The sequence below is a fragment of the Larus michahellis genome, chromosome 9 (assembly GCF_964199755.1).
Source record: "Larus michahellis chromosome 9, bLarMic1.1, whole genome shotgun sequence".
NCBI lineage: Eukaryota > Metazoa > Chordata > Aves > Charadriiformes > Laridae > Larus > Larus michahellis.
The window spans coordinates 48,690,003-48,713,322 of record NC_133904.1 but is presented as its reverse complement, the minus strand read 5'-3'; the positions used below and the strand labels follow the sequence as shown (position 1 = coordinate 48,713,322).

General features: G+C 47.7%; 1 protein-coding gene across 3 annotated transcripts in view; it reads right to left on the bottom strand.

Annotated features, from left to right (window-relative positions):
- Positions 1–325: 325 nt before the first annotated feature.
- Positions 326–23,320, bottom strand: part of NEXMIF (neurite extension and migration factor) — a 169,832-nt gene continuing 146,837 nt past the window's right edge. For 2 of the 3 annotated variants that reach the window (XM_074601876.1, XM_074601875.1), the window contains exons 3-4: positions 8,826–8,950; positions 326–5,091 (exon numbers count right to left, since the gene is read on the bottom strand). In XM_074601876.1, coding sequence (XP_074457977.1) covers positions 788–5,091; positions 8,826–8,901 — 4,380 coding nt within the window. In that variant the 5' untranslated portion in view covers positions 8,902–8,950 and the 3' untranslated portion in view covers positions 326–787. Of the gene's footprint in view, positions 5,092–8,825; positions 9,118–23,320 lie in introns of those variants that run through there. The other variant, XM_074601874.1, reaches the window with a different exon arrangement.

The window sequence follows — 23,320 nt, the reverse complement described above, 5'->3', positions numbered from 1 at the left end:
TTTCTGCTTTAAGAAGAATGGAGTCTGATTCCCTGCAGGAAAAAATCAAACATTTGATGCCATCTTAGTTAGCTCGTCTGGAGTCACCACGACGGAGCGAACGCGCTAAAGGCGGGCGGGTGCAGAAGATGCGGCTTTAGATGATGCAGGTTAGGAGATAAACAGCAGAGGGGGCCAGAAAGCACTCAAAATTGCCACGTGAAGCTCAATTAGGAACGAGTTCTCATTTGCAAAGTAAAGAGCCTTTAAGTTTCAAGATCTTGGCTTTTGGATGCATAACCTCTTTTTTTTTTTTTTTTTTTTTTGTGGTTTATTTTTTACAAAATGTTCAACCAAAAAAAAAAAAAAAGTCTTTCCTCGTCAAAATCATTAAAAAGAGCGTGTAATCACGGTTTGTTTTTTTGTTTTTTGTTTTTTTTTTTTCCCCCCAATAAATAAGTAATTAAAAACTGAAGAAGCCAAACAGCAGAAAAGAGTAGCCTTGTTAGTGTTTTTAACCCCAGCCAAGCCAGAAAATTGGTCATTCTTTTAGGTAGCTTGCAAGTAAGAAGTATTTTCATGCATTTAAAAAAAAAAAAAAAAAAAACCACAACCAAAACCCAAAGGAAAAAAAAAAACCAACCCCCAAAACCAACCAAAACTGTAAAAGGGGAACGTCTCTTTTTTTTTTTTTTTTTTTTTTTTTTTTTCATGCAACTTTTGCTTTCAGGAAGGAAAAAACCGAGGAACAGCGGGCTTAGCAGGTGGGAGGGAGGTTAAGGGGCATTCCAGCCAGTTTGGTGCAGCATTACCTCAGTTTCTCAAAAGCAGCTGTCACGGGGGGGTCCTTGTGGGGCTGTTCGCGGTCCGTTCGCTTTATTTTACAGTTCTCATCCCTCAGCGATTTCGAACTGGATTTATGACGGTAGAGTTTTTTATGGGTAGGTCCGTTATTGCCTAAAGTGCTCAGGTTACTATAGTTTTTATCAAAAAAGGGAGCGTGAATGTCCGTGGTGAACCCGGTCGAGCAGTTGGGGCGACCGGGGTCGCCGGCTGCGGCTTTGCCGTTTTTGCTTGAGCCCTTGGTGTTTGACTTGTGGTTCTTCGCCGCCCCCGGTGAGCCACCGTTCGCCTTCTTCTTCGACTCTTGGGACGTCCCTGCCAAAATTTTAAGAGTTTTCAGTTTCAGGCTGTTGGACTCCGGCGACCGGAATATGTCTGGAACGCTGTTGTGGCCAACAGGCCCCCACAAGGGCTCGATGGAGGCCATCATAAACCTCTGGACGTCCGCCATTCCCGACGCGATGTTGGACAGGATGTTGGAAGGCTCCTCAAACTCCCGCTGATCGTCGTCCAGGAGGCTGGTGGCATTGCCCAGGCTGGCTTCCGACCAGCCCGTGCCACCCTCTTTTCCCAGTGCCCACTCTCCGGAGAGCCCGTTGTGCTTGCCCAGTTTCACCCCGGCCGGGCCGCAATGCTGAGCGCTCTCGGCAAGGCCCTTGGTGGCGGTGGCCACGTTGCTCAGCTGGTTGACCACCCTGCCGCCAACAGCTGGAGCCTTCTCGCCGTTGACTCCCGCCGCGTTTTTCCCTTTCCTGGTGGATTTGGGTGCCTGCCTGGAGTTTTTCCCTTGCGGCTTATCGGTTCCTTTGTTGGTTTTGGGCGATTTTTTCCGGGTGGCTTTCTGGGAAGAGCTTTGGTTTGTACCCACATTCTTGCTGGATGAACTTTTCCTCTTCGATTTTGACACTTTGCTATTGGTGCTAATTTGACCAGATGGCTCATTAAATGTTGACAAGCATGGACTCTTTTCGAGAAGGCTGACAGAATCTTCATCGTTGAACATATGGAACTGGAACTGGTGATTATTTAAAGCAAACCCATTATCTGCCTGATCCTCGGTCTGCAGGACCCCGCAGTTCCACTTGACCTTCTCGGAGCTGTTGAGGGCGGCCTGGGGGCTCTCCTGAAAGCCCTTCAGGGTGCCCAGAGGCTTGGCGTCGGAGCCAGCTATCTGCGGGGACAGGTTGGGAGTGTCCGGAGGGGACATCTCCGAAAGCGACGACTGGCGGAACTTATCAGGCGTGAAGTTGGAAATGTCTAAAAGGTCCGTGGACTCCTTCAGAGGGGTGATTTCGTCTATGCTCTGCTGGATCACTAGCTTGGGACTGCAGTGGGCCAAGAAATCGTCATTAATATCATCCTCGCCGTCCTTTTCACAAGACTTTAAACTTAAAGAACTGTAATTGCTAGAACTAACTGACAATGAACCCACTGAATCAAAACTAATGAGCCTGCCATCATCTGTACTTAGTGTACCTCGTTGGAAATGAAAGCGCCCCTCTCCATTATTAAAATGACATGACTGATAAGAATCATCAGACTGCACTTGTTGGCTATCCGGCATGTAATTTTTTTGGTAGAGCAATTTGCTGCTATTCAGATTGACTTGAGTGTATCCAGAGGCAGGGAGGCCGTCTGCGCCCGCGGCACCGCCGCCCCCGAACTCGCTCGGCAGCCCGGCTGCATCCCGCATGTCGCCGGGGAAGTCCTGGCGGTTGCTGCCGGCAGCTTTGCTGGCCGGCCACATGCTACCGAAGCTGCTCTGCTCCATCTCCAAGTGGCCGGGCGACTGCTGCAGCTCCGACTCGGAGGGCGGGGAGAGCACGCAGCTCTGCGCCGGCTGCAGAGCCGGGAAGGGCTTTTCCGCCGGGACGATGTTGGGGAGCGGGTGCTGCTGCTGCTCGGAGGGATGCTGGGCGAAGTATGAGATACTGGTGTTGCTCGACAAATCAGAAGCATCTAACAACGTCTGCAGATACCCTCCGGGAATCAGGGGTACATTGGTGGTGATATTAGCAGATGGCAGAGGCTTGTCTGAAGAGGAGGTGGATGGTAGGAAAGGAGAATTTTTAGCAACCTTATCCTCGTGGCACTCCGGGAGATGGGAGCTGTCTGAAGCACAAGGAACGTTTTCGTCCTTCAGGCGCACTGCAGAGTCCTGGTTTTCCAGCGCCGGGGAGCCCTCCGCCGTGCTGGTAGCAGCTTTGATCTTCTTGCACTTCAACCTGGCTTCACTTTTGAATTTGATTCTGCGGAGCACTTTCCTCTCCGTCCCCTTGTGCTCCCGCTCCTGCGATTTGCATTTCACGGCGGCGATGCCCGTGATGTCACTTACGTGTAATCCGTTGGCACAGCTGGGGGTGGCGATGGCTAACGCCGGCAGCCCTTTCAGGCCCGCGTCCTCTTTACTGCTGCAAGGCTGCTTGTGATCAGAGGAGCAAGAGCCCAGCTTGTTCACTGATTGCTCGATGGCTTTAATTCTTTGAATCCGGTGCCTGTTTGCTAGCTTGCATTTTCGCTTCCGTGGGTGAGGGAGGAACGAAGCATCTGAGCCGTTAAGATAGAAATTCTGCTTGTGGTAGAGAGACGATCTGAGCAAATCCAGCCGGCTCTGCTGCCTCTCTTGCCAGAAGCCCTTCAGTGGGGCCAGCTTTTCGTATTTGCTGAGCAGCTCCTCGTTTAGGGTAACAGTTGTCTCGTTGGCATCCACTTTGCTGAGCTTCACCAGCATATGCTTCTCCCCTTTAAACCTGTTAATGATGATGTACTTGATGATAACGGGGGGCTCCTTGCGAGAGACTTTTCGCCGTTTCTTGGGGCACCACTCGTCGTCGTCCTCTTCCTTGGGCCCGTCCGGCAGCCACTCCTTCTTGTCCAGGATCTTCTCGTTCTCGATGGAGTCCACATCGTACAGGTAGTCGTCGCTGTATCGCACTTTCCTCTTTGCCCGCAACCCGTAGTTCTGCTGAATGAAGGAGCTGGAGTGGTCCCGGGACAGGTACCGGCTGCAGTCCTTGATATCCCGCAGCACGTCATAGGAGGACTCCGTGCAAGTGCTGTCGTCGCTGAACTCCCCGGAGTCCTCCGTGGAATTCACCGAGTCCAAGAAGTGGCTCCTCTTGGAGCCCACATACTGCACCATCTCTGTGCTGTTGCAAGATTTATTTAAGGCAGCTTTCTCCTCCTCCTCGCCGTCCTCTTCCTCGCCGTCCTCCTCCTCCTCCCCCCAGATGATGCCTTCCTCAGATTTGAATTGCGAAGGGTCGGTGGCACCGCCAGGCCCCCTTTTCAGGGTGCTCCTGCTGTCCCTTTTGGTGCAGTTGCCAAACACGCTGGGGAAGAAGTTGAACTGGGCGTCCTCCTGCAGGGTGGTGGTCTTCTCCCGCACGTTGTCCTGGAAAGATTCGTATCTAATCTTTAGGGAGCAGACATCGCTTCCCAAGGTGGAATCGTCGTCATCGAACATATAATTATCCACGTCTTCCTCGGAAAACAGATTTACAGAAAGCTCATTTTTGGAGCAGAGGTCAAGCAGCTCAATTTTACTTTCACTAATGAAAGATTCAAAATAGCCCCATTCCTGGTTGGGATTTGTTAGTAAAGGTTCCTCACCATTGCATTTGTCTAATAGTAATCCCTCGTAATAATTTTTCTGAGTGGGGTCCTCTGAATCACTGTCAGATTTTTCTGCATCTCTTTTGTCCGCTGCCCTCGATTTATGCATAGGGAAGCTTAAAAGCTGGTCTGAAAGCAGTTGATCCCCATATCTCATGGTTTCTCCTGTGCTCATGCAGTGAATCCCTATATCAGAGACCGAACAGGTGTCATAATCCCTATTTATATCCCCCACTTTCAAGCTTATTCCCGGCTCTGCATCAATGCCGTCCTTTGATTCAATAAAGCAGCCCAGACAGGTCCGGCTCGGCTGCATCAAGCAGTCACCCGTCAGTGCTGACATGCCTCCGGGCTCCATCATGGTGAAGGGAGCCTTCTCGCAGTCGCCTGGCAGCGACCAGGAGCTCATGCCCTTTGTCACGCAGGACGTGAGGGAGATGGCGTGGGCGGAGGAGTCATCCGAGGCGTGCTCGGGGACATCGGTGAGCCGCAGCGGCGACGGGGGGCTCAGCAAACAGGGCTTCTTTGAAGTCAGGGATGGCAGCGCCCGGTGGCACGCGTGGTTTTCCTTCTGAGCTGTCGTCAGGGCTGAGAACGTGACCGCGGCCTCGGCAGCGGTGCAAGGCCTCTCATCGCCATCCAGGGAGTGCGGCTCTGGGAGCGAGGGAAGGAAAAGGGAGGGAGAGAAGAAAGGAAAAAGAGAGAGGGTTTACAACCCTTGCAGTGCTGCTGGGCTCGCCACCCCGCTCCCCTTCTCCCTGGGCTTCGGTGGCGACTTTTCCCAACCACTCCTTTGGGAAGCGGAAGATGCCCTTCCCGCGGGAGCATGAACCTTCCCTTCTGGATCTAATTAACGTGGTGATGCGCAAGGAAGGGAGAGGTAAACACAGCCCCCCCCCGCCCCCTGCATCCAGCTGGAAGAGGTACAAGAGTACATTTGAAAAACCAAACCCATCCGTTCTTTGCTCCTCATATACATACCGTTACCTGGATACTGCCTTTCAAATCTGACAAGGTTATTAAAAAACAAAACAAGCCTAATAAAAAATGTTCCCATTAACATTGAAAAAAATGAATGGAAAAATAAGATCCTTAAAGAAACAAAGCATCCCCCCTGCGGTGCCTGCAGCTTAAACATACCTGAGCGGCATTTCGGCTCCAGAGTCAGAAAGTTAGGGCTATTTTTAAAAGCCCAGTGGTCTTTTTGTCACTGTCCACGCCAAGGGAAAGCAGAAGGTAACACCGAGTTTAAAGCAATTATTGTCAGAATTATTGTGGGTTCTGCCAGTCTTCCCTAATCTCTAAAAATGCCTTTTTAATAAAGGTTTTTTATTTTTACCTCGTCGCAGTCTTTTATGGCAGAATAAAGTTATGAATATACTTTTATCTGACTTCTGGCTCAACGGACGATACGACCCTTGAAATTTAAATACGATGTCTTTTCATCCATGAACACGCTCTGATATCTCTGTATTAAAAAAATATATCTATATACCAATGTGTGCATTCACACCAGCTGGAATCCTCTGCCGACTCGGAGCAGAGCCCGGAGCTTTTGTAGTGGCTCACATCTTACCTTGGCCACGGCTCCGCTGAAGGCCGGGGGGGCGAAAGCGGAAGCAGCACAGTCTTTCCGAGGGGGGAACAAGCGCTTTAAAACGCAGCTGGAGCACCAGGCTGTTGCGAGAAATGGGGCATCGGAAGGGATGTGGCACCTAGGCGGTTGCTGCGACCCTCCGCCACAAATGCTTTTATTTAAAATGGATAGAAAAGCAAGCCTCCCCCTTCCCCCCCGCACCGATGCCAACCGACATACGGGGCACGATGTGGGCACAACGAAACCCCCGCCGTGCCGGTACTGCCGAGCAGAGCCGGGCTCCCACCCACAGGTGGGCAATAGGAAAAGGAGCGGGATGCGATGCCAAGCGTAAAACCGAGAGGAGGCCAAAATCCCCCCAGTCTCACCCCAAAAGCTCCCAGCGGTTTTGTGCTACAGGGGCCTTGGGGACGGAGCCCTGGGTAAAGCCCTAAGCCAGCCCAAGCAAGTCGCAGGCAGAGCCACGCAGCGCTCCAAGGACTTTAAATAGCTTCCCAAACACTGTACAAATCAAAGCAGAAGTGCAAAGCCATGCCTCTCGACATCTTCAACACGCGTGGCTTGGAAAAGACCAGGCGTGAATTGCTCGAAATCTGCGCTGCTTCCCTTCCCTCAAAAGGGTTAAAAAAAAAAATAAAAAAGCTGATTTTTGAGTCCCTCCCACCAGTTTTTAGCTCAGGAATGCAGAGGTGGTATCTTTTTCCTTAAGCACCAAAACAAATTAACCAGTGCAGTTCCACTTCAGAAGTAAAATAAAATAAAAATCAGCTTGGAGCTGACAGGAAGCATGGAAAATTTGAGGATAAAAGAAGAATGCCTGTGAACGCCGCAAGACTCAAAAAAGGGGGGAGACAGAAAGCTGAAATTCAATCTCAAATGCTGCATTCAATCCACAGAGATGCCATTATATAAAATAAACTCTCCCTGGGTGCTTCTTTAGGTTTATACCTGTGTAAGTGAACTTAACTCCTGTGAAATACAAACGCCAAAACTTCATTTCTTGTATCATCCAAAAACGGGCGCACGTTCAACTGATGCTCTAAAGCAAACCGTACTCCAAAAGACCACAGTTAAAAAAGAAAACGCTGGAGAAGCAACACCACCTTTCCCGGTTTAACTCAACAGCCATCCAAAAGCACGTGGGCAGCCTGAGCCGAAAAATATGGAAGCATCGAGCTGTGAATCAGCTCGAAGGGAGACCAGTCCCTAACTGGGCACCGCAGCAGCCCGAGGGCTGCTCTGGATTCTCTGTGGCCAGAACCCATCTATATTTGGGGCGAGAGGAGGCAAAAAGCATCATCCCCATCTCCAGTGCCATCGACGGGGAGGTGGCGGCATCGGAGCCCCTTGCTGGCTCGTTGCTTCGGATTCAGCAGCAACTCCTACACAACAATGTTTAATTAAAGCGCTTTTTAAGCCCAGTTTAATTGAATTCCATGGAAGTGGTATCAGATTCTAGAAATCCCCCATCTTTACTGAGCAGGTAGGCACTGATTTTACTGCTGATTAGATTAGACAAGGGGACCATGGCTAGAAAATCTCCTTGCAGCTCCAGCAGCCGCGGCTTTACCATGGTTGGTCATGAAGGAGATGGGCTGACAGATACCTCCAAAATTACGTCGAAGGGGCAAACACAAGCGTACACTTCATGTGCCACCAGCACACGTTGCAAGGGTCCCCACGGGCACCCGTGTGGCTGGAGTCGCTCCAGGTTTTGGGTAACGAACACGAACAACGTTTGCCTCTACGCACCTTGTTTTGAGACGACAGAAGGATCTGAACATACAAGACGTCAGAGGACCAAGTCCTTGATATCTAATAGGGTCAAATTTATATCTAAATAAATATTTCTCTCTCTCTTTCAAGATTCATAGGCCAATAAAAAATGTAAAAAGCCATGAAATTTAACATATAAATGTAGTGAAGAATGGAAACGTCAAGTTCTGCCTCAGCGCTGGACTGGCACTGCACATGCTATGGCTAGCAACTGAAGTCCAAATGACTTGAGAAAATGCGCAAGGGAATATTTATTTCAGTTTTCAGGCAGCAAAGCGCTGTTACTCCTAATCAGTTATTGCTTTTGAAAGTAAGTATGGAATTGATCAAATAGATGCAAAGGTAGGGGTTTCTTCAGGTTGCTGGAAGGGGCTGATCCTTCCCCACCGATGTCGATGGAAGCCGGAATGACACAGTGGCTCCCAGGAGCACGACTGTGGCCAGCAGCACCAGTGCGTGCGCAGAAGCAGTGTTATGGGCCAGGGGATCCCACCTGCTGGCCAACGGGCCACGCTGAAAAGTCAATAACAAGCTGGCAAGTTCGACCTTCCCTTTCCATGGGTGCTAATCCCGGTTTGTTTCTTCTACCTAACCCTTAATTTTTCCCCAGTTTGTGGGGACTGAATATCCTTCAGTCAAATTTTGCTGAGACGGGCTAGTGGGTTCATGAGCAATTGCGAAGAGAGGGAAAGATTCCCAACAGACAGAGGCGCTACATGGCCTTCTATGACTTTTTTTCCCAAAGAAACCAAACTAAAATCCATAATTCAAACTGCACGTGCACATAAACATTTCCAACCATTCCAACGGGCAAAAGCAATACTTGTTACAACCTAAAAAGGTGTAAATTCATAGCTGGAGTGACATCTGCGCAGAAAACGGACATTTACCCTATTGCTCCACATTGCTGAGATACCCGCAAACTGCTAAAATTAAATACACGAAAGGAATTAGGAAAATAAGTTGGCTTGCAAGTTGTCGCTGCTCCCTCATGTACTGTAATTAAGTTCCTTACCATTTTCTTTCACCCCATTAATCAGGATAGTTTCTTGGTCTTCTGAGGCACAATCCTGCTCTTGTTGGTCATCCATCAATTTAACCTCTTTCTGTTCACTCCATGCCCCACTGCATCTGGCCAACCTGCACATTTCCAGAAACATAACCACAGTCAGTACAATTCCCAGAATCAGCTCAAGGAACCGTGAGTAAAAAATAACAATAATAAAAAAAACCCCGCACAACGTCACGTGCTGCCCTTACCCTGCTTAAGAGGACAAATACTGTTTATTTAGGCCACCGTACTTTCACTTTTCCACTCCAAAAGCCAAGCCCAATGTATTTCGGCAAGGTTAAAATGCTATATATCACCATTTCCTTCCCCAAAGTCCTTCTTTAGAAGGTGGAGCGGTGCCTTGCACCTCTGCAGCACCCTTCGCACCGCCCAAAACTGCTTTGCAAAGGCAGGGAACCGTTGTTATCTCCAGACAGGAGAGCGGAGACATACAGAGGAGATGACTCCCCCAGTTCAGACAACAGCAACTCTGCGTTGGAGATGGAGGAGAAACGCAGATGTCCCGAGTGACAACTGCTCGCCCTAGCTACCAGCTACCGCACTCATCTTCCAAGCGCTGGCAGGTATGAAAAACTCCCCAAAAAAGCTGTTTTGGGGGAAAAAATATCTCTAGTCTTATTCTTCCCTCAAAACACTTCTTCATCATGAGAGCTCCTTCCTTGGAAGCCTTGTTCCCCAGCCACCTACCACTGCCCTCACGGCCCCCAGTCACCTCGGTTGTATGACCACCAGTCGAGGCTGACTGGACTTGGTGGTACTTCTCTGAAGCAACAAAACCGAGATGAGAATCAGGCCCAGGTTTTCTCCCTTCCTTCGCTGAAGATCCCCCCCGCCATTACAACAATCACGTGCCGAAGGAGAGACGCGGCTGAGTCCCCACACAAGGGCAGCACAGGACAACCCTCATCGCTGCTCCCAAGGGACAGAATTTCACCTCTTTGACTGTAAATTCAAGTCAGAATCTATTTGTTTCCTTCTGGCAACTTGAACTCAACTTTTTCTCTCTCTTAGAACAGGTACTAGATTGAAGCATTTTAGGTTGTTTTTGTGGTTTTTGTTTGCCTTTGTGGTTTTTTGTTGTTGTTTTTTGTTTTTTTTTTTTAAATCAACATTTGTTAATGTCTGATCTTCCTACAGTATTCACTGCCCTGGGTTCAGCAGCCAAACTTCATTCATATTCAGATTTGTGGTGGAGTCCTCTTAATTAATGTGAAATCTTTACAACCCTCTTAGTAAGTGAAACCTTCACTGAACTTAAAGATGTTGTGACACCCAGAGTAAGATAAGAATAACAAGCATCAGTAACTCAATTCCTTTGCATATTTAGAGGAATATTTAACTAACCCTGAGAGTTCCACTTCGACGCAGATCCGCATTTCAAAGCTCTCGCCCGGCGAGTCGGTTTGCTGCAGAAGGCGCCCTCTCTCCCGCCAGCGCTCGCACCCTCCCCACCGCCCCCCGCTCCCACCGCTGCTGAGAAAAGCCCCAGCCCAAGCATCGCTGCAACTAACGGGAGCGACGCGGAACGCCAAGGCACGGGTCAGGCGTGGTTGGCAGTTATTTCCATGCAACGTGAAGAAGATTAACTTCTAAGAGTGAAAGCTGATCCGCGTTTTCCGGTAACGGTCTACAACTTCTTGCCTCCTTGATACTATCTCCTGCCTATTAAGTGTATCGTAATGAATATAAATATTAATAAAGTTTAAGAAATAGCTATTAATGAAAATATTAATGAAATACCTTAAGCCTCAGAAGAACCAGAGGCTTCTCAGGAGACCAGAGAACCATCACTGGCCCCACACATGGGCCAGGGTGACTTCTGGGGAGGTGGCTGTTTGCTGCCTGAGAAAGCTCTGGCAGAAGGAAAAGCCGAGCTGAGTAAGGAGCTTCAGTAGATTGTGACCTGGAAGATGTGTTTTGCACACCCTTGTGGTCCCAGGTGGGAGAGAAATGTGCAAAGATCTTCCACTTCAATGAGCCATGGGCAAGAAGGGTTGGAGGATGGCGCATTCGGCTACGCACATTTACAGATCTGAACCCGCTGCTCACTTCGTGGCGCTCAGTGTGGATGGTAGGACCATCATCTTCAATGTACAGAAGGTTATAATCAATGTTCCTGTACACTCTGATCTCTACCGTCTTTCTGAAGTGCAGAGGTGATGCTCTGACAGAGGCTAATTCGCGCGTGGTCACCAGCAGATGCAAAGCAAAAGGGGAGAGGTCCTGCCATCGCGTCTCGCTTGTGACTATCTGTAGCTGAGGGGCTTCAGCGTTCAGAGACTACACCCGCAATTTATTCCATTAATTTCCCTAATTATTTTCAACCTCGTTGAGGCTGCTGGCCTCCGCAGCACCTTGGGGTAATGTGTGAAATCACGCAGCTTCAGTGCTGCGCGAACTGGACCCGCTTTTGTTGGGTTTGGACCTGCTGTCCTCCAAAGGACGGGCCATGTCTTCTCACAGAAATACAGCCTCAGTCCTAGAAAGGACTTGCAGTATAACCATCATTTCAATATTCAATAATATTTAAATATTACTGAAATATATAATAATATGCACAGGAGAATCACGGCACCATTTTAAGTTATCCAAGTACATAAGCCAAACCAGGATACTCCTGAACTTCTTCTCACTGTTCAGTGTTTAACCCACAGGACCAGGTCGAGGGGCAAGAGCTGATCGAGTGCTGCTGTAGAAGGCTTCATCCTGCGAGTCAGGGCTTTACCAGCTCAATAAGCTGAGACCCGCAGTTGGGAGCTCAGAAGCACCGTCTCTGCACGCGTCTGCTCACCTGATCTCCGCCTGGGTGTGCTGGTTTATAACGATTTGGTGTAAAATGCCACAGGTGGCCTGTTTTCCACCGGTAACATAATCCCAGCCATATTAACGTAATGGCTTGCAATGAATAAAACATAGGACAAACGCAGAAACAATAATTCTCCAATAACGTAAATTTGTCACTTCCAGCGCGCAAAACATCTCCAGAGAAAAAATAACAACGCGGACGTAAAACACTAGCGAGCTCACCACGAAAGATCCCAAGCATTTTAAAGAAGGCATCATCCCGTTCCGGCTGGGATTTCCACCGGAGGAGGAAGGAGCAGGGTCTGACGCGTGGGTTGCACGTCCCTCTGCCCATGTCCTTCTTGCTCTTTCCGTCTGTGGAGCCGCTGGTTTGACTGCGCTTTGCAAACAGGTACGTGGGGGAGGCTTCTGCCTTTCCTTACTTCTGAGAGATGCTCAACAGCCAACCTTCAAGGAGAGAGCAGGGCTCGTTTGGGCAACAGACTGAGAAGGCAAGCAATGGGCAAGCAATGGGCAAGCAATGGGCAAGGAGGCAGACGAGCAAAGGGAGGCAGAAAAAGAGGGTTTATAGGTGGGGAAACCTGTGGGACTTTTAATCTCCTATTATTATTTTTTGGGATATGTGCGTATAAGGGGTAGGGAAAGGCAGAAGGGACGTTTGCAGTGGATGCAATCCAAAGGCTGGAGAAGACAACAAGGGTGATGAAATGCGGGAACAAAGGGGATGTGCCCGTGGACGACTACTTGCCTCGAGCGCAGCAAGTCGGAAAGCAGAGCTGAGCTCTAGAAATGAGCTGGAAAGAACTGAGAGGGGTTCAGACGGGGGATCTTCACATACGGTCAGAGAGAGATGATGCGCGAATGAGCCAGACAATCTGAAGTTTGCAGAGATCTGCTGAACAAGAGGACCTCTGGGGAGCCGCGTGGCCATGAAAGGTCAGATCCCAAGAGGGACAGGGAGAAACACCAGCGACTGCGAAAGAAAAGCTGACAAAGGGGCTTGATGCGATGCAGAACAAGAAACCAAAGGCTGTGAATAACAAAGAGAAGAAGAACAGCTGGGTCCCTGGGAAGAAAAGCTAAACTGAGAGAGGTCTGGGGTATAAAGGCGATGGGCAGAGAACACAGTGGGTGGCGGGAGAGCACAGAACACAGAGCCATCTGCGGACAGAAGAACAAAAGGGAGAGAATATGGATTTCAGACAGCGTCAGGCCATTGAAGAGACACACGACTGGGGTCACGCTATTATGAAGAGCCAACTGGAGGAAAATCAGTCACCAGCTTGAAGTTTGTGAACTTGACTGGAGCTAGAGTGGATGGAGGAAGAGGATGGCGGGTGGAAGACACGGAGTCAGATGAAGTCCATGTCTCTGGAGGAGGAGGGCAGGAGCACAGCTTGGCAGGCTGGGCTTCAAGGACAGTCACGGGTGGCTCAGTCATAGGGAAGAATTCAGAAGGACTTTTCTTGATTGCACCACATACTTTAGGGCAGTGGTCTGCTAAGATCACAGCTGGCATGACAGAGAAAGATGCAGGCTAAGAAAGGAGATCAAAGGGAAGAAGTCGCAGAAAGCAAGCAGTGGAGCTAAAAAGTAAGCCAACTAGTTTTAAGCACAAGATGGACAAATTAATGGACAGAAGGAAAGGATGCAGGTGCCCGTGACAGCAGCACACAGGACTCGGTGACCTGGAGAAACCCCTTGCAGCCCTGCGACTCGTGTCAGGTGAAAGACTGCAAGTGCCTCAAAAAACCCCGCAGGATCACAGCTGAGAAAATTCTCCATTCCTCACGGTTCCTGTCAGTTTTCCCACTGCTTGTGCTAATGGGGTTGTTCAAAAGCTGTTAGCGTCTATATTGCACGCACGAATCCGGAAGAATACAAACGCAGCACCCAAAATGGACCCTCCACTGTAAACCTCCCGTTGCCTTATGAGTAGGTGTCCTCAGCCCAGATGGCCAAGTAACCCAAAGAACTTTTTTATTCTGTTTTAAAAACCCATGTGATACTCAAGAAGTTTTACAGGCATTGGTGTTGCCGGCAGACATGGCCAGAGAACGAAAGCCCATGTCCCAGCTGAGATCCCACTAGCTCCATCTGCTCCCAGCCATGGTTAGGGGCAAGATCCTGGTAGAACATCCCTTCAACAGTTCTTTGGAGTAAAATCAGATTATTTCTTTTCCTACAAGTTCAACAGGGTATGCAAAGCAACAGAAGCAAGGCTCCCTGTAGGAAATGGAATCGAGGGGTGCTGGTTATTTGCCCAGAACAGGAGGAAACACCCAAAGGACAAAGCTAAAACATCTGGACATGTTCCCACATTCATCTCCAGTCACATAAACGATGGGCCTTATGTTCACTTAAAACTGGTGGGGTTTTTGTACAGCTTGGATTTTAACATGTTCCTACCAACATTAACTTTACAAAGGCAAAAGGGGAAACACCACCAATTTACACAACCACGAGGGAAAAACGCATCTGCTCAATGCCTGTCCTCCACAAAGAAAGCAACAAATTGCTTTGCTTCTTTCTCAGCCAGAAAATGCCCGTTTCCCCCCAGCATTGCACGCAGCTGTCCTGAATGGGTGTTTATCAAGTGTACAGGTAGGAGACCATCACCTGGCTGCTGGTGGAGGCACCACGGGGAGAGGACATGCCCTTCAGCCTCCCCAGCTGGAGAGCCCTGCTTCCCCAGATGCCGGCCTGAGGAATTCCCAAGAAATTGTGCCGAGGGACCTGCCAGAGAGTTTTCCTCCCCCCGAGAGGACTCTGCAGACTCTTCCTTGGGAAGCAGCAGTGATTTGGCTCACGGCATTTTCCAGCAGGAGCAGCGATGGTCGCAGCGATGCCCTGGAAGAACTGAGAGGGGGATAAAGCCAGCCAGCTAGCCATGACTGCCGCGTAATCCAGTGCTTGGATGCTCACACGTATATCCTCAGCCAGCTGAACATCTGCTCCTTCACATTTCCTGAGCACCAGCATTATGCTGTTGAAGCTTAATACACTCCTCCCAAGCAGAGGAGAAAAAACAATCTACCAGGTAAAAATAAACAGCCTACGAGACTGCCTGAAAGCCCACCTACACATAGGGGAATTGTATTAGATGGACTAGATTATGGGTTAGCGATAGCTGTTCCATAATTAAAGTTGCAAGAGTGTTTCGGCTTAAAGCTGAATAAACAAAAGGTCGCTAGCACCCAGACAAAACCCAGCGTGCCAGTTCCTGTTTACACCCAGCTTTTACATACCGAGTGCTTGTATTTGTTGTAGATCAGGAGGGCAAATGGAGAGAGAGTATCCAAAGTGAAGGAAAATCTTTTTAAGGAGAAGTGGGGGAAGAAAGCGAAGAAGAAGATGTGGCTTTTTTTCCTGCAGAGTTGTGAATAAGCGCAGGTGTTCTATATATGCAGTTGTATCTTTCAAAAAAAGAGCTTTAGAGAAATTAATTACATGTCAGAGCCTCTGACAGGTCTTTTAAGAATTATGATACTTTTGAATGAAAACATTATATACTTAAAAAGAAATACCATGTAAATGTCTCTGAGATATTTACATCCAGTGGAGTAATAGTAGAAAAGAATTCAGCTCTAGCCGCGGTACGAATGGATGCTGAACATGCCGTGCTCTTCCTAACAATGACATCTCCTGCCCTTGCAGGACTTCATTAACTCTCCTGCAGAAGCACAAAACAGAGTTCAGGGGCAGCAAGACCTCTGCAGAGGAAAATATCCCAGTGATTTCCCGTTAGGTTTTGGCTTTTGGGTGCTTTTTCTTATTCCCTTTTATTCCCTTCAGCCCTGACAGACCCTGGGCGGGACACAGGATAGAGGGCTTCCCATGGAGGAACCGTGGTGGGGCAGCGGTCCCTCCAGGCGCCAGGAGCTGCTGCGGTGACGCCAGGCTCATCCTTCACTGACCTGAAGGATGCTGTTTTCTTACCGGATTCTGAAATTCCTAAATCCATTTTATTCCAGGGATTCCACTTGATCCTTGCTTATTCGCTATAATTTGGTAACTGGTGGGTGAAGTGATAAAAATCTTCACTTGCCAGCAGATGGGGATGTATTTTACCACTAAGTCTCTAAAAAGAGGTTCTCTAGAAGTACCTCTCTGAGTAAACCTGGTTTTCCAAGAATTTACATTTTTATTTAGGCCCAGGGTCTTTGAATTTTGCCCAGCACCATGACAAGAAAAAAATACAGAGTACACGAGGTTTCCAGACCATACAGGGTTGGAAAGGTGCCATTCACAGGGGAAGGTACAGTGCGAACGCATCCTCCCACTCTGCCCATCATAAAGCGCTTCTCTGCTCCACAAAAGGGATGTTGGACTTAGGACTTCTGGTTTAAAAGTTATTTTCCCAGGAAAATCTCATGAGGAAATCATATCTCCCAGCAGTTCCCTAGGGTTTTCCTACCAACGATGGTGAGCACGTGGGAGAAAAGGCCAAGTGAAGGAGAAACAGAAAACGAAGGTGGCCTTTGTGGGTCCATCCCAGCAGTAGAGACATCTAAAACCCTTCAAGGAGTTAAGGTTCGACAGAGTCAATGTTAGCTGAGAATAGGCTTGGCAACCTAGGTCTAAATACAGATAAAAGCCTCCAATTAGGAATAAATCTGGGGGAAAGAAATGAAGTTGATAAAAAAAGAGCTGGCAGAGAAAATGGAGAACACAAAACCCATGAAAAGAAGAAACAATTTAAGAACTAGTGTGTTCCCAGAAGGTGTAAAGGATGGATGGCTTGTTAATATTCATAGCAAGCCTCCACTTTTTCCTCATCTGAAAGCAGATGCAACAATTACCGCAGAGCCCGAGCCCCAACTCCAGCAGACCCCGAGATCTGATATTAAGAGCAGACTATTTTAGAGCCGACTCTGAAATAAATGACAGTTTCTGACCTTACTCTGGGAGGACATAAGGTGCAAGTGTTTCAAGACCTGTCACAAACAACTTTAAGGAAAAAGGAAGGAAGTGAACAAAATTATAGCCTTTCTGACAAAGCACACGTAAAATACAGAAGGAGCTCTCTCTGTAAATGTATTCTCACACATCAAGAACAGCAGTATATCATAAAGGGAAAAAGGTGGCAATTAAAATCCTTGAGGAGCTGAAACACATGAGAGCACGTCTGAAATACGGCGTGTTTCAGCATAATACTGTGCCGTGCTAGGGAAAGGGTAGCTGCTAACGCCAAAAGACGAGCACCAAAATGCAAAGAAAGAGTGAAGAATCATTGCACAACGGGTGTGAGACGGGGCAGTAACTGGGGAGACGGGGAACCTCGTGGGGAAAAAAAAGTCCAAGTAGTAACACAGAGAACACAGAGACCGAGAAAATGAGGCAGGGGGAAAGGATAGTCTGAGTCCAACAGCAAATGACACTGGCTGTGGGTGAGCACAGCTCATCGCCACGTCCCCAGAGACGGCAGTCGAGAACCTGTTAGAAAGTTCCTGACTCAGGTAAGGAAGAAACAAATACCCCTGTTCACCAGACGTGGGAGGAATTTACACCTTGGGGACAGGGAACTTTTCCCATGGGAACACCAAGGGTGAGGAAACGCAGGAGCCGAGGTGGACTCATGAGGGCTTCAGGGAGTACACCCAGTTTTAGGGTCAAGAAGCATGAAGAGGATTCCTGGCTACCAAGAGCGAGGGAGGACTATAAGAAGAGTCGTTGGGTTTCTTTTTGGTCATCCTCACTCATAAGAGGGGAAGGAAATTAAGCAATAATTAGTGTCACCAGCTGCATAGTTTTGAAAAGCACTGTCAAGCTGAGGACTAGATTCATCTCTTGAACACGGAAAAGAATACAAACTTTGTTTTAGGTGTGATGGCCTAAAGTTAAAACATTTCTATAATTATGAAAAGAGATGAATAGCCCTATCCAAAGAAAGACAGTTTCACAATTGACGACAGACAGGCCCAGTATTAAGGCGTTGGTACAAGCCTATTAACATATCAGTGATGAAAACTGTCACAGGTAGAGCTGCCACCTTGCTCCCCAGGACAGGCTTGTAATTTTGATGAGCTAAATACATCCTTTCTGTCGCAGCAGGCAGGCTGCTGGATGAGGCCTTCTGGTCCACCCTGACCAAAGGTCACCTCAGAAGAAAATTAACAGCAGCAGCTATCCAGCCAGGGTTAGCTCCTTCCTTTTACAGCTTATTAGGATTACTAAAATATCTAGAGAAGCAAAAGTTATCTTTGTCTGGAATGGGATGAGGGGGAGGCAAGAGAGGATTTTAGGGATTTCCTAAACTTAGCTCTTGATACATCAAGACTGTAAAGAATGGAGGGAAACGGGGGATTTGGTGAAAGAGCAAGACCTGAATGTATGCGAAAGAGGAAGAACCCTGATCTCCCTTCTCCACAGCACAGGCACACGTTTTAGGACTTGATACACTCCATATAGCTCCATGAGGGTCATAAATCAGTTGGTCTCATTATTTTCTAGCAGACCTGACTTAAGTAGACAGGAACTCAAAATATAACCAATACTTGGGAATGGCACCCACCTACCCTCTGCTGCCTCTCCGCACAGGATATATACGGAGACTTTCAGGAGTATCTAACAGCAAACCAATAAATTGTTATGGGAGGCTGGCAAGGCCATGAAGAGAGCGAGTAGCTCATTAGCAAGGCTCATTCACAAATCATAAGAACAAAAACTACCACCATCGGCAATAAACCACAAAGCAAAACCAAGCGCCAAACCAGAGCAGCCCGGGACTGAGCTCCTTCCAACCCAGGGGTGCAAAAACTGGCAGAGGGATCCCAAAACATCACCTAATATTGGAAATCACTAGTAAATGGACTGCTATGCAGATCAGTAAGGCAAATAAACTCATTCTCTGAAACAAATACTAGGTGAGCCAAACAGAAACTAAAAAAGCATGTCAATCCTGTTTATAAGAGGTACTACGGAAAACAGATGTCTCTTTTGGGAGAAAAAATGGGCACTTTCGGGCAACTTTAAAAAGGATCTTCTCTCTCAACTGTCTATTTTAGCTTGAGTGAGAGGTAAAACCCTGCCTCAGGCAGAACCAGGACAGAAAGTCCCTAAACGACCCCCCAAGGGAGGGAGAAGCAGATACCGACACTTATCCAAAGACTGATATGCAAGCAGATCCACACTGGTTTACAGCTGAATTTTAAGAACTCTGAAATGTTTTAATGGCTCTGATTAATTAGATTATGCATGCAGGAGATACTTCCTCCCACTGGAAGGGTCCGAAGAGAGCTGTAGTAAGCATACAGGTGGCAGATTGTACCAGCTTTCCGTCCTATAGACTCACTTCATCCATAGATGTCAATGCCGAGCGCTGGCCGGCGTGATGGCAGACGGCCACGCCGTGTCCGAGTTGGGTGTGCGACTCCGGATCACTCAGGATTCACTGCAGGCAGACAAACTGCTGATAAAATCAAGAGGGCACTTAATGCACCACATGGCAGTTACAAAAACAACGTTCAAGATACCGTCGCAAAGTTTTGTGCCAAACTGAACAGAGAAAATGGCAATAAAAGCCTTTTTCTTTAAAGATGAGTTGAGAATTGATGTTTTTGCTTTGTCAGGAAGCAGTGGCATTGCTGTGCTGGCATGGGGGGTTGCCTCGATGGGGTTAATATCAGCAAGCGGGGCGCCCACTGCTGCCACTGCGCCGTGCTCTGCCGGCTGACCCGCCACTGCCACAGGGAGAAGAAGAGACACCCAAAGACAGCCCGTAACGTTGCTTTTTGCCTTTCCTCCTTAAAAGCAATTGTATTCCAAACATGTAGTTTTCACTCAATCTCCGGATATAAAGTTAAAATAAATCAGAAATGTTAAGGGCCTGCATTTGTGAGAAAATTAGGCCTGAATGATTAAAAACCTCAACTCTTAAAGATCTGCAAAGGTTGGAAATTCAGCGCGATGCTGGAGTATTAACCTTACAAAAACACGAAGACCTCTCCAAAGCTAATTATGTATCAGTCTAGTCTAAAATAACAAAAGCCATTAAAGAATAGTCGGGATGGAGATTTCTTGATGGGCAGAACCGCTCCATTTAAATGAACTTATTACCAAAATTCTCTTTCTGCTGCAGTATTTACGGATAGCTCTACAAGACAGTATCTTAAAAGCTTAGCAAACTCTTCCTCTGAACGTAATCAGGAACTACGAGAGACCAAGGTCAAGTACGTTAATATTACAGAAGCTTACTAAGAAAGGGGATGTTTCCAGTCCCTCGCACACTGGATATTATCAAATAACTCAGCCCGAGAATGGCGTGTAGAATTTTGTTAAAGATACGGATTAATGCGGAGCCAGAACAGCACGAGGAAACGGATTTCACAGACGTATGCCGAAGAAAAGACCCCATCCCAAACTTTACGATTACCTCTTTTTTTGACTTCGTAAGGTTCCCTATGAGAAATATTCTCTTCTCGTACCTGTTAACCACCAGGTTTAAAAAAAAAAAAAAAGAAAAAAGAAAAGAGGATTTTTTTTTTTAATACAAATTTGTAATATATTAAAGTTTGGACTAAGGAGGGCAATTAAGCTGGCTGGTGCTGGAGGAGGATATGAAAGCTCATCAGGATATTTGCAGTAACCCTAGTGGGGTAAACATTTCTCTTCTCTAATATCTTCAAATTAGAAATTTTATAGGAAAAAAGAAATCTTAGCAAAGCTCGTTTGTCTCTTATTAGCAATTAGCCGACAAGGACTCAGGATAAAAAGTGTTAATTTCTAAAGCATACGTAATTTTCATAAAAGCACAGATAGAAAGACCAAACAAGTGAGTGCTTGGCTTAGGCTCAGGAAGAAATTAAGTGCAAGCAACGGGAGGAAGGGCTCGTTCCTCCTGTATTTTCACCGCATCGATGATAAAATGCCGAAATGCCGGCCATCATGGGCTTTGAGAAACTAAGGAAAGCAGACTGCTAGAAAAGAGGCAAAGCTGAGAGACCCTCTCAAAAAGGGGTGACGTTCCTCAGGGATGTGGAAGGCAAAACCCCCTTAGCCACTAGATCCAAGTTCCTAGCCAAATCCTTTGAATATTCATTAACAACTTGAAGTTTTATAAGGATTTTTCCTTTTTATATACACATAAACGACTACATTGTCAGCAGATGGGCTCTCCCGTATGATTTCCTTTTTAAACTTCCAACTTCATGCAATTCCCGCACATTCCGTGCACTGGGGAGAGGAAAGCCTGGGCTTTTAGCTCCAGAGTACAAACCTGGGGTTACTTCTGTTCATTTGCTTTTGCTTTCAAAACCTTTAATTACCCAACTGGGTAGCAGCTCTTCAACACATCATCATCATCATCAATTCTTCCCAGAGACGACCTGGGCGTATTGGGTCTGCCAGGTAAAGCGAATCTAAAAGTGACTTACGCTCACAGAAACTGTACAGTCCTACGGACTTACGCATGTTTTCATAATAGAGCGAGCAGTTTCCTAGAGCTGGCACCGTCGCACCACCAAATTTTACGGGTAAATGGCTTCAGGGTCTCATCCTACGATGCGATTCTGAAGGAGCGAATGCTTCTGACTAAAAAGGGAATAAGGGCAGGTAGGAAAAGCAAGTGATCAAAACACTTACCACACCAAGAATAGAATTTATTAGGCCCAACAAGGAGTCTGAACTGATGACAATTATAAGATACCATCCATTTGTAGCTAATAATTCAGAAAAAGGATGAATTATTGGAGGAATAATATGTGATCATTTATTTAAAGACTTATTATAATGTATACGCTGGAGGAAGCAGCGTTAAGGCTGTACGAACACTGACATTTCCAGACGGTTATACCTTACGACTCAAACGCAGAGATTTACTAGCACTGTATTTAGTTTTAAAATACAGCGGCTGGCTTAGTTTATAGGGCTCCTGAATTTGTAAAACAGCAAGCCATTTTACAAGGCCATTTTATAGGCATTCTACTTTTCCTTCACTTTCCTATTCATGTTTAATAAATCTGCCAACATTTGCCTTTGAGAACTGGTTCATTTATTCAAAATGCCCAAACAATCCCATCCACGACTCTGCATGCCTTAGCAGTTCACCCGATTAGACGAAAGCGTCAATTAAATATAAAGCTACGTCTCTTAATTTTCGCTTGGAAAGATTTTGGGTTCAGCCAAACGCCGAGGGCGATTTCTGAAGGCAAAAATCCCGCATTAAGAGAGGTTGCAGCTCCTAAGATATCGGTCCAAATCTCCATCCGTATCCAGGTAACAATCTGGAATGCTGATATTTAAGAGGAAAAATATCTGGACAGCTGCCCCAGCTCCCTGGGAAGCGATGTTTAGTTAAAGTCTTGGATATCACTGAAAGAAGATGTGGAGATGTCACACTGCGGCTGAAGCATTTTTTCAAGCGCTGAATTATTCACCCGTGAATCTCAGATGTGAAATCCAAATGCTCCGGTACTGCCCTGGCTTTAGACAATGTCTAATTCCTTTCTGTGCCACGGCAGGGTCTCTTCATCAGCTTTCTTTCATCTATAATCACAGCCAGGTCATGGATTATTAGTCATATTCACTGCAGAATTCAAACCCCGCTACACCAATCAACCAGCCCGGGACTCCCCAAACGCTCCCCCCGCATTAATAGCAGTGCGGCTCGCCGCCACGCTGGAGGACCCCAACGCTGCCGGCGCTGGTTTAATCGGGGCACAAAGAGGTACATTTGCCCAAGGAGGTACATTTGCCCAAGAAGAGCGAGCCGAAGCTGGTGAGATGCCACCAGAACAACCTGTGCTGCTGGCAGCTCCGGGCATGGCGCAGGAGTCGCGTAAGGACTGGCGTTCGTATAACCGTATGGCAGCAGGACAGCCAGCTCGCCACCCCCACGCAAGACAGAAACTTGAGTTATTTTTTCTGTGTACAGTGCCCTTTCCTGGGATGTAAATTCCTTCAATTTAGGAAGGGAAGGAGAAGCCGCTTGGTGCTTTGGGCTCCGCTTTCACAAGCCCCAGCTTGAGCAAATGCCGCTTCCCATCCAACGCGGTGCCCAGCAGGGCTGCCTGATGTGCAGCCCCACCAGCACAGCATCCCCCTGGGGACCAGGGACCCTTCATCAGGTGGCACCAGCCTCAGCACAGTCCCCTAATGACTGCAGCGGTCGCGCATCATACAATCATAGAATTATAGAATCATTTAGGTTGGAAAAGACCTTTAAGATCATCAAGTCCAACCACTAACCTACCACTACCAAGTCCACCACTAAACCATGTCCCAAAGTGCTACACCTGCTTGTCTTCTGAATACCTCCAGGGACGGGGACTCCACCACTGCCCTGGGCAGCCTGTTCCAATGCTTGACAACCCTTTTGGTGAAGAAATTTTTTCCTAATCTCCAATCTAAACCTCCCCTGGCACAACTTGAGGCCGTTTCCTCTTGTCCTGTCACCTGTTCCTTGGGAGAAGAGCCCGACCCCCTCTGGCTGCCCCCTCCTTTCAGGGAGCTGTAGAGAGCGAGAAGGTCTCCCCTCGGCCTCCTTTTCTCTGAACACCCCCAGCTCGCCCCGCCCCTCGTGCTGTAGACCCCTCACCAGCTCCATTGCCCTTCTCTGGACACGCTCCAGCCCCTCAATGTCTTTCTTGTCATGAGGGGCCCAAAACTGAACACAGTATTCAACGTGGGGCCTC